The sequence below is a fragment of the Nothobranchius furzeri genome, chromosome 11 (assembly GCF_043380555.1).
Source record: "Nothobranchius furzeri strain GRZ-AD chromosome 11, NfurGRZ-RIMD1, whole genome shotgun sequence".
Taxonomy (NCBI): Eukaryota; Metazoa; Chordata; class Actinopteri; order Cyprinodontiformes; family Nothobranchiidae; genus Nothobranchius; species Nothobranchius furzeri.
The window spans coordinates 26,676,922-26,694,092 of record NC_091751.1 but is presented as its reverse complement, the minus strand read 5'-3'; the positions used below and the strand labels follow the sequence as shown (position 1 = coordinate 26,694,092).

Genomic DNA, 17,171 nt, shown 5'->3' with positions numbered 1-17,171 from the left:
CATTTTGCACAGTGCATTTCAGTTTTGAGGTCCTTGCACACAGCACATTGACGGCGATTTTCCTCCTTGACAGGCCAATGGGCGATTTGGTCTAAATGAACATCTGCACTCTTGTAAACTCGAACAAATTTTTGTGGTGGCGGGGAGGAGAGGCCAGAAGTTGTTGGCCTACCCCGACTTCTTGCTGTTCCAACTTGAACCAAGCCTTCAGCAACTAAACCCTGAAACTTGCAAAGTTTGAGTACTTTCGATGTTGGGATTCCCTGGGCCTCACAGGCATGCTGGTAAAGAAGCCATGTGTTGATTGCCGCAACAGAAAAAAATGCCAGAAAAGTATCGTATACCAGCGACGGGTCCTGATGGGAAACTTACAGCATGCAAGATGTGCATCCAGCAAGTCAACTCCTCCCATGGAAGCGTTGTACTCCTTGATGATGTTTGGCTGATCAGTGTTGATGTACTCTTTTTTGGACTTGTCCCAGCAGCGGGCTTTTCCCAAAGGCTCTGATCCAGCGTATGTTGACATCAGAGTGACTGCTTTTGTGTCTTGCCATTTCAAACACTCAGTATTGGTGTTGGACTCGATTTGATGTATGATCCACGGCCTGTCTTGGACAGGTCTTTGTCCGTCATCAGGGTGAACTTTGACATGCGGTCTTTTCGAACAGTTCCTGTGTAGCAGATTCCCTTTGCCAATAATTTCTCAATGAGGGGCATTGAAGTGAAGAAACTGTCAACAAAAATCAGGAAAGGTACTTTCTCTGCAAGCGAGTCGCATAGCTTCACCACAATGTCTCCACAAACTCCCAACTGACTCTTCCCTTTTTGCTCATTGGCACCACCGTTTCCCTGAGATATATCAAAATTGTGCAGGAAGCCAGAGACACAGCAGCCCCCCCCCCCCCCCCCCACCCCCCCCCCCCCCCCACACACACACACACACACACAAACACACTTTGAATCCCCACAGATGTGGCTTCCCTTTGATGTACTGCCTTAGGCCACCAAATTTTCCTTTGTATGGCACCATCATCTCATCGATGGACTGTTTTTGGCGAGGCGCAATAGTCAAACCTTGTCTCCGAAAAGAATCCAAAAACGGTCTTAGTTTCCACAGTCGATCCTTTTTTACTTCTTCACTGGCCATTTCATTGTCTACAAAGTGAATGACAGAGAGTAGCTGGCTGAATCGGTTGCGACTCATTATGTCTGCCACAGGCCCATAATGAACTTCATTTTCCCAGTACTGACATACTCCAGACATTTGAACTAATCCCATCCTGAGATACAGTCCAAGAACTTGTTCTGTCTCTATTACTGAAGTGTCAACACATTTCCCATGCTTTTGAATACTGTACTGATTGGTGTGCTCAACAATATTTTCCAACATATCAAGGGAAATAAAGCGCCGAAAGTAAACCAGTAGCGTGTCTGTTGTGGCATCCTGGTACGACTCCACTTGCTCACCAAGAAAGTTCACATCAGGCAACTCAAAGCCTTTCTTTCGCCATTTATATGTTTTTACGGCACAATTTGGTTCCATCTGTATGCTAGCAGTCTCAGCAAATGGCACATCTTCATCTCTGGATGAGTGATTGGATGAGTCACTGTCTTCGGCAGAGGATTCACCACCATCACTTTCATGCGGTTGATACAATTCATCAGAATCGCTGTCGCTTTCCAGCTCAGGGCCAAAGTCACCATCATCAGCTTCGAGTTGATCCAATGCTTGTTGTGCAGTGAATTTTCTCTGGTGTTTCCCTGCCCTAAAAAGGGAGCAGCCATACTCCCTGAAAAGATATATTTACTTTATTAGTCTCTGACCCTGTACTACTTAGGTAACTTAGTAAAATGTATTATACAAATTATTTTTTTTCGAGGCTTTTGTCAAATACAGGACTGTAACCATTCTCCATCTACAATGTCACTCAAATAACCAAAGGGTCATTTTTGACCCGACAATTTTTAACCCATACACCCGGAGGGTCATTTTTGACCCATTGTTTCTTTAACTAGCTCAGAGTGGCTACTTTTTTACAAAAAGAACATAAAACATTTTTCTAGGCATTCTGCAACTTATTACAAAGTAGATTAACAAATGAAACACAATTTTACCAACCTTTGATTTGCTAAGAAGACGATTTTGGGGGGGAACGTTTCCAGCTCAACAAAACAGCATGTGGTCAGCCATCTTCTAACTACCTCTGGCTCATGTCAGTTCAATATGCATCCACTAGATGTTTCTATGCAGGGGTCAGAAGTGGCAGTTTGGGATTTAGAAGATAAATTTGACCTTTTTTTTTCTTTGTACATTTTGAGCAGCAGCAATTAATAGTGTTAATATCAGGTGCAGGCCTACGTTAGCATTAGCATGTGGTTAACACTAGCTGCAGCAGGCTACTGATTTTTTAACAATAGTTGTAATTCCTCTTTCAACCAGTAGGACAGAGAAGCAAATACCTTTTTAGCGTTGTTTTACGTTAGTCCTGTTTTGGAAAGTATGGATCATTTTATAGAAATGTGAAAGGGTTTGTCACGGATTTTAACAATATTTTTTATCAATAACCCATTTCCTATAGTGAAGAGAGAAGGAGACAATGAGCAGACAAGTCAAACAGTTATAACTGTGGCATAATGCACGAGGCAAAATGCCCCGAACATCTGTTCACAGAGTTTATTCATACCAAGAGATGAGAGAGAGAGAGAGAGAGAGAGAGAGAGAGAGAGAGAGAGAGAGAGAGAGAGAGAGAGAGAGAAAGAGAGAATTGTGTGTGTGGGAAGTCAAGAATGTGTGTGTGTGTGTGTGTGTGTGCGTGTGTGTGTGAGAGTGGCTTGTGTGGGTGTGTCTGAACAAGTGAGCATGCTTTGCTCACTCGTTCAGACACACCCACACAAGCCACTCTCTCTCTCTCTCTCACACACACACACACACACACACACACACACACACACACACACACACACACACACACACACACACACATACAGTTACATTCAGTTGATTGAGTCAATGATCAAGAATTAATAAACATAAATTTTTCCATAACATTCCCTCCTGTTTATCCGAATAGGATAACCAAACAAAAGGAAGCAACAAAACAAAGCAAAACCAAATAAGGAAAATAAAATAAGTACAATAACAAGGAATTTTATCTGTAGCGAACCCAGCCAGACAATGGTGAAGCGTCCTGATGTTTCTTAAGGTATTTTTATTTATGTTCAGCTGGCATCTTTATTTTGAACATAAATCCACCTTTTCTTTATTGAAACGCTGTTAGAGCTAAATAAAACAGATAAATGAAATTTTAATGAGCTCTTACAAAGATGACCTTTATGCTATATAACCATTTACAATATTATTGAATCTTCATTAATAGTAGGTTGAGTGAGATCAAAAATGTGCATTAACATATTAAAAGCTAAAACCATTATTAAAACTAAGTCCAAGCATGTGAACCACACAAAGGCTAATATTAGCATGGGTGTTCACCTGGCTCTATGGTTTAGATGGCTGTTACCATTGTTCTGCATTTAACCAATTTAAACACAACAACATACATAGAAAATCACATCAGCCCACATAAAACACATGCATCAAACGATACCTTGTTCCCAATTCCAGCTAGGCGCTTAATTGTCAAAAGGTAGGGTATAGAGGCCCAGTCCTGTCTGTTTGGTCTTACAGCATGCTGTCAGTTTCCAAGCAAAAGTCAACCGCCCTTCTCTGCTCTCCCTTATTTCCTCTGCTGGTCCGCCAAAATAAAAGCATGCAGTAATAAACTATAAAACCCAATTAAAACCATGCAAGAACAATCACTTATTTACAGAGCCTTTCCACAGATACTTACATTATCCACTTCCATAACTAGTCACCATTATGTATGAAAGCTACATCAATCACGACTCAAGGAATAGGGAACAGGTAAAACCAGGAAAGGTGATCATCTCAGTAGTCACAAGGCCCAATAGGGTACAAATCAATAACTCAAGAAAAAAAAAGATAGGCATCAAAACAAGAAAAATAATAAGTAAAGTAATAAACACCACGATATATGAAAGGTTCAGAATCAACACGATGAAGTGGGAACACAGCATGAGGTGCTGCAAGCTTTTATCTATTGCGGATCGTAATCTCAATCCTGATAACGTCGTCCAAAGAATCATTCCATACAAAGTGTGATACAAAAATCAGCAAAATAATAAGAATAAATAAGGTAATAAACACGATAAGGTAAACACAACTGACAATAATGTCTTACAGCAGTGCACAGAGATATAGAATGGAATCAGCTAAATCAACACAATTATAACCTTGAGAAAAGCTATTTCATACATATTGAAATGAATTCACCGTGATGCACAATTCTACAATTTTATGGCAGTTCCTGTAAGGAGATTGGGAAGGGTTAGCAAAACCATATAATACACAGAAAACATCAGTACAGTGTATTGAAGCATCAGGTGAATTTAGTTTAAAGCTCCAAGTTGCAGACAAATCTTTCAGTGAAGGAGGAAAAATGAAGGTGTAGTATTAATTCACGCAGCTCTAACTGTGGCAGAGCTGAGGCAGACCAGGCATCTTCATCAAAAGGGCTTGTCCGTGGACTGAGAGTCCCGGTTGGAGAATAGGTTTTACTGTCAGAGTCCTCTGTTGGTCAGGATGGTTTCAGTCTTACGTTGACCTTGAAGTCCAGGCCCGGAGCGTAATAATGGAGTTGGGGATATGAGCAACTTTTCAATAGGAAGACTTCAGGGTTCTTCCGTGGCGTGTTGAGGTGGTTGTCCAATTGTCAGGGAGCTGATCTTGTCCCCGAAAAGTCCTTCAGGTCCTTGACCGTGTAAACGGCTGTCTTCATGAAATAAAATTCATTTCAAACCCAAACCAAGTCAAAAGCTATCTAGTTATTTAGGTTCAACATAATGAAATTATATGAAATAACTAAACTAATAAAAAGTTTCAGAACTGGCTCCATTGTGCAAAAATTGCTTTATTGTCAGGAAACTTGCAACAATCTACCTGCAAAATGCATCTCGTTGAATCAGAAGAGGGCTGGTGTGATGAAGGAAAGCGCACTGATGAATTTGTCTAGTCAGAGCTTCTTCCCTGCTGGCGTGTTTCTCACCAGGGACCTCGGGAGTAACCATGTCACCACTAATCTGCCACGCTCTCCTGATGCCATCCAGATCCCTGTCCTGAAACACACACCGGCTTCTTTGTTTGCTTCCCCCAAGGTTTAGGCGGGTTTTCCTCCAACATCAGGGGCATGCACACACACACACACACACACACACAAATTCACGAGGATAAACACACTTTGAAATAAGCAGTGATGTTTGGTTACGTGCTCAGGTTGCATGTAAACTCTGCCACACATCCACACACCTATGCTCACAGACCGGCGCCTGTCCGAAGCAGATGCATCACCGAGGAATAGACGAGAAATTTCCTATTTCATTTCGCTTACTTCTGCCTGCTTTAGCTCACTCCTAACCTGCTCTGCCATGTCGGAAGGCTCAGACTTAAATTAAAGAGGACAAAATTTCCTGAAATTAAATGACTGTCAACTCAACTTTGCTCCGTCGCTTCAGGAAAGTTTTTTTTTGTCCTTTCATTTTTGATTTCCACATAACTGACAGCAAATATCTAAGGCCGTCTTGTTCTCAAAAGTCTTCAGTGAGGAAATTGAGTTGTCTGTCTTTGATCTGAGGGATTCGTAGCGAGCCAGGAGTGTGCAGCACCTGTTTATGTCATCGTGGCCATTATGAAGTGCTGACATCCATCTGATTAGGAGAACAAAGCAGCAAGCACCTGTGTGCATGTGTGTCCGTGCAGCCGCCGTCAGCTCATCCATATGCTCGCATTAATGTGCGTGTGCGTGTGTGTGTGTGTGTGTGAGGACGAGTACATGCTTACGTGGTGTGCTGGCAGGCTGTTCTGCCTATAGGGTTTTATGGAGGGTTGGGGGGGTTCAATGGCAGAGTGTTGTTGTCCAGAGAGCAGACACTCAGACAGCCGCTCACACATGATTAATTGTTTCCTTGTTGGGACTGGGACCAGTCAACTGAGGCTAGGCCAAGGCCTCCCACCCAGCGTTTTGTGTGTGTGTGTGTGTGTGTGTGTGTGTGTGTGTGTGTGTGTGTGTGTGTGTGTGTGTGTGTGTGTGTGTGTGTGTGTGTGTGTGTGGCTGAAAATCAGAGGAAAACTTACGACAGTGGAAGGAGGGTTTGTTTTATGGGTTTTTAATTGTTTTTTCGTTTTCTAGGTGCGTCTGAATGTCTGCTAAAGGGTGAGGCGTTCCAGGAGTTTAAATTCGTCCTGCAAACTCGTCATGTGCATGCCCACTGACCTGTGCAATGTCAAAGATTGTTAATTTACTTTTTCCTGCAACTGTTTCCTTTTTAATGAGTATTTAATTTGTAAGTTTAGGACTTGTAACAACCATTCCCTTGTGACGTGACTTGCTCCAAGTTGATAGACCTTGAGAATCTTTGCAGCAGCGCATCGATTTCTGGCAGGTCAGCACACTCGGGTTGGTCCACAGTGATCTCGGGTTTTAGGAGTGCATGAGTGAGCCTGAAGATTGATTAATTACGATTTCCAGGAGCCTGATGATGATAATAACATTAGGCGTGCTTTATTGCTCTGGTGGAAAAACCCTCTCCCGTGTCTAAATTGTCACCCCCATGAATTCCTCTTCCTTCACTGTCCAGTGCTTCTAAGTGCAGCAGGGACAGGTGGACGGACAAGCTTGTTAAAGGTTTTGGAGGAGACTGGATAAAAATTTGGGAGCGAAATTGGAAAATTACCAGGTATCATGGGAAGGAAACGCAATGGGGGGTTGTTGCAATTTCATGAAAACGCTGGTATACTTGCAGAGCCGTTCAGCTCTGTTGCAACTCACGTGCACTGATTCATGTTGCATTAGCGCTCTAAGCACAGCAGATGTTATCCACGCTTTGTGTTAACAAAAACTTGATCCTAGAAGACGTGAAAGCGTTATGAAGTTTAAAAGTGTTTCTTAAACTATATAAAGTGAAGGTTTTAAAGGCCGATGACGGGGCAGTGTTGATGATTTTAAACTGTGGATTATTTGTTTTCCTCTTTACAGAATCATTTGAATTCAGCCACTTGGGAGGGTTTTCCAGCAGGAACGACCTGTTTAAGGTCAAAGGCCAGATGTTCTTCAGGATGTTCTTCTAGTGAGCAGAATTCATGGTTCCATCAGTTACAGCAGGTGGCCCGAGTCCTGAAGCAGCAGAGCCACACCAGACCATCACACTACCACCGCCATGCCTATGCCTGACTGTTTGAGTGTCTGACTCCAGTTGGAATGGGGCACTCATCTTCCAGAGTTCCCTTAAAATGCAGAAAAGTTCCATATTTAATAATTAAATTGAGCCTCCTGTTCTGAGGTTCTGTCCCGTATTTCTAAGCTGGCTCAGATGCAGAACACCCTGTCCACCTACTGGGTCGAGATTGGGTCAAACGTCCAGGATCTGAGCCCATCAGAACCACAGAATGTGTCAGAGACTGGTCTTCCTGTGTCTAGGTAACACAATTATGAATATTTATATAAGTTCATAGGAACTGGCTTAGCTGGAATCCATGTTTTTCCAGAGTTTTATTATTATTATTATTATTTTTTGCTTTAGAAAAATTAAACACATATCCGTCAAAAAGCCGCCAGATGGATCGTGACAGAAACTCCCCGATGGACCGAGGGCACTCGCAATCCGTTCCCACTTCAAACCACAGTCTCATGTTTTCACAGGGATAGCATTCAGCTGGAACATGCCCATCTGTTTCTTTTTGTGTGCCAGCACGTCAGACTGGGTTAAAATCTGGACGGATTTAAGTGACAGTGAGGCCATGGCGTGATCCCACATTGTGTGAATTATCCGGTGTCATGTTCTCATGCTCGGATGAATTTATCCACGTTTTCAGCTGAACTGCAACAGCACTCATGAGAAACACTTAGTGGTATTAGAGCAAAGCATGAAATATGAGCCGAATCTTGTTTCCGTTCATTCTGCGTGTAACTAGGTGGAGTCAGATGCTTCTTTCAACCACAGAAATTTTTTTTTCCTTGAAGAGTTTTTTTTAAATGATCGACACAATGAAAGTTTGTGGTCCTTTTTCTGGATGTAAGAGCAGAAAGTTACATTATTTTAGTTTCAACAACAACAGGAAACGTCCCAGTTGTTACAAAAATGTACGACGTGCACTGAGGAGCATTTTTAGACACATCAGACAAAATAAAGTGGCGTAAATCAAAAGCCAGGATAAAAATGTAAAAGTTGAAATGATTATAAATCATTCTATTGGTGCAGTCTCTTGACTGCATCTGTTGCAGCAGCTTCTGATTTTTCACAATAAGAGTCTAAAGCATGCATGTTTCTCAAAACATCTTAATTTTATAGTTTATTAAAACTGTTATCTAACAAAATTCAGACATAGAACTAAATTCAACATTTTTATAAGCATCAGGTGACTTTGAGGTATGTGTGCAAGTTTGAGACTCTTATTGTGAAGGAGTTGCTTGAATTCTGTTATCATAGACCTCGTTTAGAGAAAAGATTGAATCACAAATTAACTTTTTGGGCAAACCACTGTAAGGAGATTTATGACTTTGTGGAGGAGCATTAAAATTAAATCAACACATTGTTAAAAGTGTACAGATTAACCTGAAATTATAATTTGACTCTACCGTACTCATACTCATAAACTGTTGGTATGGTGAATTAAACAAAAACAGAGTTCTAGCTTTAAACTCGTTACACACGGAGTGGGAAAATGATCCATCCGTGTTTGCGACTGAATCCCAAACAGATTGCAAGGTGCCGGCTTTCACCTTGGGAGTGGAATTTGTTCATAACAAATGTATAATTGCTCCGGTTAAACCTCGTTTTGCAGATGTAACCAACAACATGCACACAGAAATGTGTGTGAGTGTAATATCCCACATTTAACAAACTGTTTTGATTGATTGTTTGTCTTGATTTAGATGCTATTTCATGTCTGCGTGATCTCCGTTGAATTAATTCAACAGGTGAACTAGTAGTAGCACATTCTATGTTAAAGAATTAGAGATCAAATGTTGGGTTTGCGTAACAAAAGCATTTTTGGGTGTTTCAACTTTTGGCTAGGATACAGAAAATTGATGCTTAGAAACCTTTTGGCATCTATTTGCTTTGTTAAACAACATTTGTGTTGCTATGTGCCGCAGAGACAGACAGATTTGTTATTAACAGCATCTCTAAAAGCTTTGACATCTCGTTGTCCCCACAGGCAAAGCTGGAGCCACTCACAAACCGTCCGACAACGGTCAGCTAAGCAGCTGAGCTGCTGATGTCGAGACTCAAACCTGAGCTCATCACAGATCGGATGTGTCTGCTGCCTGAACGTGGTTTTTAGTTCAACACAAAGTTAACCATTCCATGGTGGATTAGGATTGTTCCTGAACGAAAACAGATCATCATCTGGCAGGTAGCTGCTGATGAGCGAAAACCGCCCAAAAACCAGGAAAGGGATGTTTTTAAAACTCTTAACTAATCTACTGTCAAATAAAAATACTTCAATGATTCCAGCAGGTTGCTTTAACTTTTCTTTGACAAATTTAGCTTCTTGTTTCCCGCCGTTTAGTCTTTGTGCTAGCTGGGCTAACTCCAGCTAATTTTTGAGTTTCAACCTCTTCAGCCCTGCTCTCACAGAACTGCTTGGCGCTAAAATGGAGTACGATCTTTTGCTACCGCTATGGTTTGTCTAGATTTCTAAGCTATAGAATAGCTAATGTAATAAAATGTATGTCTGATTTATCTCTGTTGGTTTGAATCTTATTTGATTATTCACAATTACTGGATGTAGGAATGATGACACACAAACATAAGTGTGCAACGAGCTAGAAGTCCAGTGCTGCCTGTATTTCTCACTAAGCAGGCTAACTGGAATAATGCTAACAGAGGTTCTATGTCTGATTCCCCGTGTGCAATGGAAAAAAATAAAAGGATGACCAAGGTGTTGAACACAGCCTGGTAAGCTATCCTGTATAGTCTGGCCACGACCCATAGACAGAACTCAGTTGTGAGCCAGATCATATTCTTTCAAACTGTCGCCATATTGGTCAGCATTAGGACCAATCAGAGCAACGAATAACAAATGTGATGCATTCATTGCTACAGAAATCAGTCAAGGGGGCAGCCCGCTGTACACCACTGAAGAAGAACTAGAAACAAATGAATCCTTTTTCAAAATAAAGTACATTGAGTTCCTCTTTGATCTGCTCTTGACACAAAGAAAGTTCAAGTCTAAATCATACAAAGTTTCAAACGAGTCCTGAGCCAGCGCCATCTTTGTAGTTTTTCTCCGTTGCAGCTCTGGTGCTAAGCTCGCCTAACATCTCTCTACAAACGTACAGTGCTGTGATTGGCTGGACCTGCAATCGTTTGGCCTTCTGCTACGGTTTGTCCAGGCTTGAACACGGCGTCAGTAAACCAAATGTGTCAAATCACAAACTAACAATCTGAATAAGGTACAATGTAAAGTCAATATTGAAGTTAAAATGAATTAGAAAGAATTAAATTGCATCATAACAACAATATAGCACCAACAGAATAAATGTACGTGGACACAACGTGGAAAAGCTGAACCTTACAAGTTAAAATCGTAGTTTGTTTGAGGCTCATTGGTAAAAAACTCAACTCTTGGACTTTTGTAGATGATGGGGATGATCAACAGCCGGTTTGGCCGACCGTAGAGAACAAAGTTCAGGATTCATGACAAACAGAAGACTTTTAATACATAATAAATGTGTTTTTAGACATAACTAATGACAACTAATACACACACACACACATGGCAACACTGGTGTGTCATGTAATCCTGAAGCCTGATCAGCACTACGCTGAGTTGTTTCCATGTTTACAGAAGTATGAGGAACAGAGCTGGTGAGGTTTTACCGGCTGTGCTTCCTCTAATCTTGTAGGATCGAGAACATCACAGGATGATTTTTTGGGATGAATGGAGCTGTGGTCAGTCTTTTCTGCTTAATTGAGGCATTTAGGGTAGAAGAGGCTTAAAAGCCCAAGTCTTCCTTGGCACTGATGGCTGTCCTATAAGGGACTCTCAGTAGGACCCTTGGGTCTTTTCAGGGCCCTCGCCGGCATCCTTTGGGGCCGTCTCACCCCCCACAATAAACAGGCAGCCCTTTGTCACGGTGAGGGGGGGGGGGGGGGGGGTCTCCTCGTTATTATTTTCTGAAGTAATTATACCTTATTATCTGTGTTTACTTGAGCGGGGGTGCAGGAGTGCAGGTGTGGGCCTTTCTGCCGTGGGTTTGCAGGCTCACTGGTAAACGCACCCCCAAGTTTTTTTCTTTTTTTTCTACCTCTTTATTTTGAATCTCTCATCCCTTCATCTTTACTTTGTGGTTTTGGGGGGTCTTAGTGGTAGTATTGTAGCCCTACTGTTAATTTCAGCCCAACAAAAGAAACGTGCAATTAGGGCTATTATCGTAGCAGCTGCACACTTCCTGGCTGTGCAGCGACAGCTTCATCCTCAGCCCGGCTCGTTGCAGAGGGGATGGGAGCGAGGAGCAGCAGAGAGGGCAGCGCCGTGCCAGTGGGAGACGGAGAGCTGGAATGGTCATGACCGTCTCGGCGGAAAAGGAGAGAAAAATACAGCCTGGGAGGCTGGAGTGTTTCTGCAGCGTAGACACAGCAGGGACTCTCGCCCACAGGCTTGTGGGCCTTGAGAACAAAGGATCTGCCATCTCCCAACATGAAGTGTTATGAAATAGTCCTCACCACAGCTCTATTGGCTGCTCTCTTGCATGTGGTCTCAGAATGCGTGGGCTCAGAGAAACCCATTTGCAAATAGGAAAATGCCTTTTTTAAGGTTCTGGGCCATCGGAGAGACAAAAACCTGTCTGTTTTAAACTACAATAATTACGATGAGCATGTGTGAAATATGCTGCTCGCTACGTCATTCACAAGGTGATTCACGTGGGTCGCCAAGAAGCAACCAAAACAACAACAGCAGCGGATTAAAGACACGAGCAAACGGCGACCGATAGGGAGGCATCGACCAGCTCCCCCGTCTTTGTTAGGCTGAATACTGAGGGCCCGCCGAGGCCCTCGCAGCCTCGCACACAAGGGAGCAATCTTACGCTCTCAGCACAAACAAAATGGTCACAAGTCCTCCTCTGTGGCTCTCACTTACCGATTCTCTCACCCCACTGACTTTGTAGCATTTAGAATAATCACAGATCACAAGATCCTGCATGTCACTCAAACGTGAGCCCTGCTTTATTTCTGCAAGACGTGCAAAGAAAATATTTATTTTGTTTATTGAAATGTTTAGCAGCAGCAGCTGGAGCCCAGAATAACAACTCCACAGAGATAATGATGTTTGGAATGAAGAGGACCGTTTCTGTTCTCAAAACACGACGACTGACCACAGATTTTCAATTAAGGTGCAGGTTTTTTTTTTACTTTAGTGCAACACAATAAATCAGATAAGGTGCAAAATAAATCACTACATCTAACCAAATTTATCCTTTTAAAACATTGTATTTTTCACACTTGCTACAAAATCCGAACACACTGAAATTTCTCCATATTTGATGCAAAAGTAATCGGATTTATTTTTATTTTTTCATGTTTCTCATTTCTGTAGAAATTGCATAAACATATTTATTTAGTTTGACCGAAATAGTGTGGGTTTCTATTTTCCACCAGTGTCAGCTACACGTGTGCTACAAGCGGTTTAAGACTGAACCTCGTATAAAAGCCCGACAGCGCTGGGATCTTCCAGTCCTATTTACTGCAACCAAGCATCAAAGCAGGGATGCACAATCTATCGGCTGATGTTAGCCCTTTCTTAACCTATCTGTATCGGTCCGATAAGTAAAAATGGGCCAATATTAACCAATGTTTTCCCCATTTTGTGTATCTGTTTCAAGGGGGGAGGGGGTGATGATGCGTGATTGTTTAGTCATGTGACAGTAATGGTAATCATCTCAGAAGTGAAAATATCTGTGGTGTGTGTGTGTGTATATATATATATATATATATAAAACACACAGATATTGTTATTGGCAAATATCGGCCATAACAGCTGAATTAGTCTAGGATTTCAGTATTTGCCTCAAATTTGATATCGGTGCATCCCTAGCACAAATATTAACCCTACTAACACAGGAAGACGTACTAAAAAGTGCAGAGTGGCACATAAACATATCTGTTTTAGTACTAAACTTGCTATAAAACTGAATTATTTACTCCATTTCACCTCATTAGGACCCCGGAAACCGAAAGTCGACAAAACACAGACGAAATCATTTTTTCGGGGAAGTGTGGAAGGTTTAAATTGGCCTCTGGTTCCAAGCGGGGATTCCTGCTGCGTGGAGCAGAGAAGGGCTGGGCTGGCAGTAGGGGCAGGCCCCATGCTGAGGGACACCCCCCCCCCCCCGCCTCTGACAAACACAGCAGTGGATAATTTCTTCTTCAGGGACTCAGTCCAGCTCTGTGGGGCCGGAGGGCCCAGGGCTCTCTGTGTGCAGCATGCACCACGAGCACACACCTGTTGACGCTGACATTTCTTCCAGCTTACATTTGTTCACGTTTCGTCTATCACAGCGATTTTCAGTTCTCAGTATCTGCTATAAATGAGTCGTTCATGTTGCCACGACAACCCGAGTGACACCATGAAGTAGTATCCTAACTAAAGCAAAAGCATACTGGAGGTTGAGTTAACTCAGATTTGTCCTGCAACAATCAGTTTTTACTTAGAGCTCAGGTGGTGTGTACCTGCTCAGGTTAATAGAAGCATGTACCAAAAGTCTCTGATAATGATTGTTTATGCCTTATTGGTTCACCAGATCATGAGTCAGAAAAGTTTGAAAAAGTAACAAAAAAAAAAAAACGTGATCTCAGTGATAATAACTGTCTGTGCAGCAGATTTAAATATAATAACTTTACTGGAAAATACATTTTCTCATCATGTGAAGTAAAACTGGCCAGTAGAAAAAAACAAATGGATACGGAAAGCTTCTGCCAAACACTTTACTCCCATCAACGTTTGTTACAAAAAAGAAAGGCTGATGAAACTAATTAACATTTGAAAAGCGGGGCGGTGAACGACCCAGCAATAAGAGTCCATATCCAGCGGAAGGCTCCGTGAGCCACTACGACGTCTCCATCTTGTATCCGTGCTTTTCCAGCTCCGCTCTGCAGGGAGGAGAAGGAAAATAAAAGATCAAGTCAGCAGAGATGATTACAGGTGGGCGGCCGGGGCACAAGTACCCTCGGCTATTGATTGTAAGAACCATTAAGTGATGGAAGTGAAAAAAATAATAATACATAAATATTAGATAACGCATGCAGCCATGGATTTAATGATTATACACACATATGGCCGCTGTGCCCTTACGCAATAATGATATCTTTAAGAAACAACTTAATAGTACGGCGACTGTAACTGACCTAAATACAACAGCATTCTGCTGTCCTGAGTGTACTCAAACATAAACAGAGCTGCCACGCATCTATCAGCTGGTATCGATTCTGTGTGTCGGCCTAAAACGCATCATCAGTCCCATCCCTGAGGAGAAACGCGCTTTAATCAATCCAAACACTAAGCCCATAGTAATGTCACTAGGGATGGGTACCTTTGACATTTGAATCGATTCGGTGCTAATTACCACTACCTAGGAATCGATACCGGTACTTAACGGTACCAATTTTAGATACTTTTGAGTGTTTAATATTTTGATTCTCTTTTATAATTAAATATATATTTTTCTCAATTCATAACCATATTTGATAAATATCACGATAAATAACATATAACAGTTTGTATTTTAACATCGTCCTTGTAGTTTTATAAGCTGATAATTAAACTGAAGCAAACATCTTTACTGTGAACTAAATTTACTGTGTATCTTCATTCCTTTTACCGTCCTTTTTCATTTGATTTTTCCTACTGGGAAGTTAGAATTTCCGAGGAGAAAGCGAACGCACCATTAGATGATAACAATGGTGGCATAGGAAGCTAACATATCAAGCTAACGTTATCTTAAACAGTTTAACTACTGGAGCAGATTTAAACGATGATGCCTCACACTTAGATCGTTGTCACTGGTTCATCTTCACCCAATCACCCGTCGCATTTAGTAAAGCGAAGCCAAACTTTAGAGCGCGTTCATGTTCTTCTAGTCGGGATTTCGGAGTTCCGAGGAGAAAGCGAACGCACCATTAGTGAAACGGAAGCTAACAAATCAAGCTAACGTTATCTTACATTTTATTTACCTACCGGAGCAGATTAAGATGAGGATGTCTCACTTAGATCGTTGTCGCTGTTTTCATCATCACCCAGTTACCCATCACATTTAGTGAAGTGGACCCAAGCTTTAGCGTTCGTTCTTTCTACCATGCTGCTCTGTTTACAACTCGCTCGCAGGGACCGATGACATAACGCTCTTGCGCATGCGCAGCTGTCTAGGCAAGTACTCGTTGTGAAGGACGGGTATCGAAACGAGGCACCCTTTCAAATGAAGTGAATCGGTGCTCGGCCGGTACTATGGAATTCGGTCGGTACCTTAAAAAGTACCGAATTCGGTACCCATCCCTAATTTTTCCATGTTGTTTAAAAGCATTTTGCTTACACAACATGAACTATGAAGAAACTTCTGAGCTAAAACGTTTCAACAGAACAAAGTACTTCAGGCCCTGCAGATTTTTATCCACATCAACAGAAAACTTGAGAACTGCACAACAATATTGTCCCGATTTAGTTTTCTAAACATCTGGTGCTGATACTGAAGTTTAGAGAGTTTATGCTGGATAATTCGTTGGAGCGAGGGGGAAATGTGGCAGAGTGCTCGTAAGTTTGGTGTGGAATATATTTTTATTTTAACTAGCAGGTGGACAGCAATGGCTCAACAGAATAAAACGGCACATATTATGTTGCCATTTAATGTTTTCTCATAAAACACTCTGTACACAACAAAACTATCTAAACACTTAGTTTTCTACAACAATCTGAACAAGAACATTTCAGGTATCATTTATAAAATAAAAAAAACAGGAAATCAAGAGCTCACGTGGAAGCAAGAACCAAACAGTCATAAACACCACTGTTCACCAGCCACGTGAGATGATGATAAAACAGCCAGTTTAACGGTTTCGGGTTGACTTGCTCACCTAGATAAAAGTACACTCTAAAGTATTTACACAGAGTCTGTTCAATCCTGCATGAATCTGAGGGTTACCGTAGCTGATTAGAGAAATCATCCTCCACATTGTCATCGTCCCAGTTGTCCTCCCAAACATGAGCGTCTTCATCTTCATCCAACCCCGTCCAATCTGGAATAACAACGCATGCATGTCAGTAAATATAGCTGTAACCTATAGATTCACTCTTAAAAACCCTCCACATGAGCTGATGTTTCACCTGTTCTCGTTTTCCTCCGTAACACTGTTAGCTAATGCGTGCTAATGAACACAGGTGGTGAAACATCAAAACGGTACAACTACACAGATATAATACAAGCACGTTTCCGCATTACAAGACAAAAAGATCTACTAAGCTGAATAATCCGTTTTGCTGAGCTAGCTACCAGTTCCTTGCTGTTTTCCCAGCTAACCGAAGCTAAGGCTAACGCTAGCTGAGTCATCGTAGCTAGGCTCAGAAGCGACAATCCGCTAAAACAAAACTACATCGCTAAATAACAAGTGGCTGGTTTACCTTCAGCTGGGAATTCTTCAAACTCGTCATCCTCCTCTAGTAATCCCAAATCTACGGTCTGTTTCTTGTCTGCCATGTTATCTGTCTCACTCCGCCGCTGCTTGCTAATGAATGCTTCCGTTCCACACGCGCAAACGGAATTCTGGGAATCTGTGTCTGTTCACGCGAGTTGTTACTGCGCAAGGGAGCGCAGGAGGAGGCGCAGCTCCTAAGAAGAAGGAGAAAATGTCATTTCTATAGCGCCTCTCAAGATTAAAATCACGAGGCGCTTCACAAAAATAAAAAAGAATTTAGAAAATGGTTAAACATATATTTAAAATGAGCAAAAATAGACAATTGTGATTAAAAAATGTTAAGAAAGAGAGAGAATGAATAGGAAAGAGGGAAATCAGTGGATCCTGAGGAAGGTGGAATAGGTGGGGAGAGC

At 41.9% G+C, this 17,171-nt stretch overlaps 1 protein-coding gene across 1 annotated transcript; it reads right to left on the bottom strand.

The window, feature by feature from the left end:
- Positions 1 to 14,047: 14,047 nt before the first annotated feature.
- Positions 14,048 to 16,905, bottom strand: sem1 (SEM1 26S proteasome subunit). Its single transcript, XM_015955828.3, has 3 exons — positions 16,745 to 16,905; positions 16,269 to 16,362; positions 14,048 to 14,226 (listed from the first exon to the last, which is right to left on the bottom strand). Exons 1-3 carry the CDS (start codon positions 16,818 to 16,820, stop codon positions 14,184 to 14,186), a joined length of 213 nt encoding a protein of 70 aa, XP_015811314.1. The 5' UTR covers positions 16,821 to 16,905; the 3' UTR covers positions 14,048 to 14,183.
- Between the last annotated feature and the right edge of the window lie 266 nt (positions 16,906 to 17,171).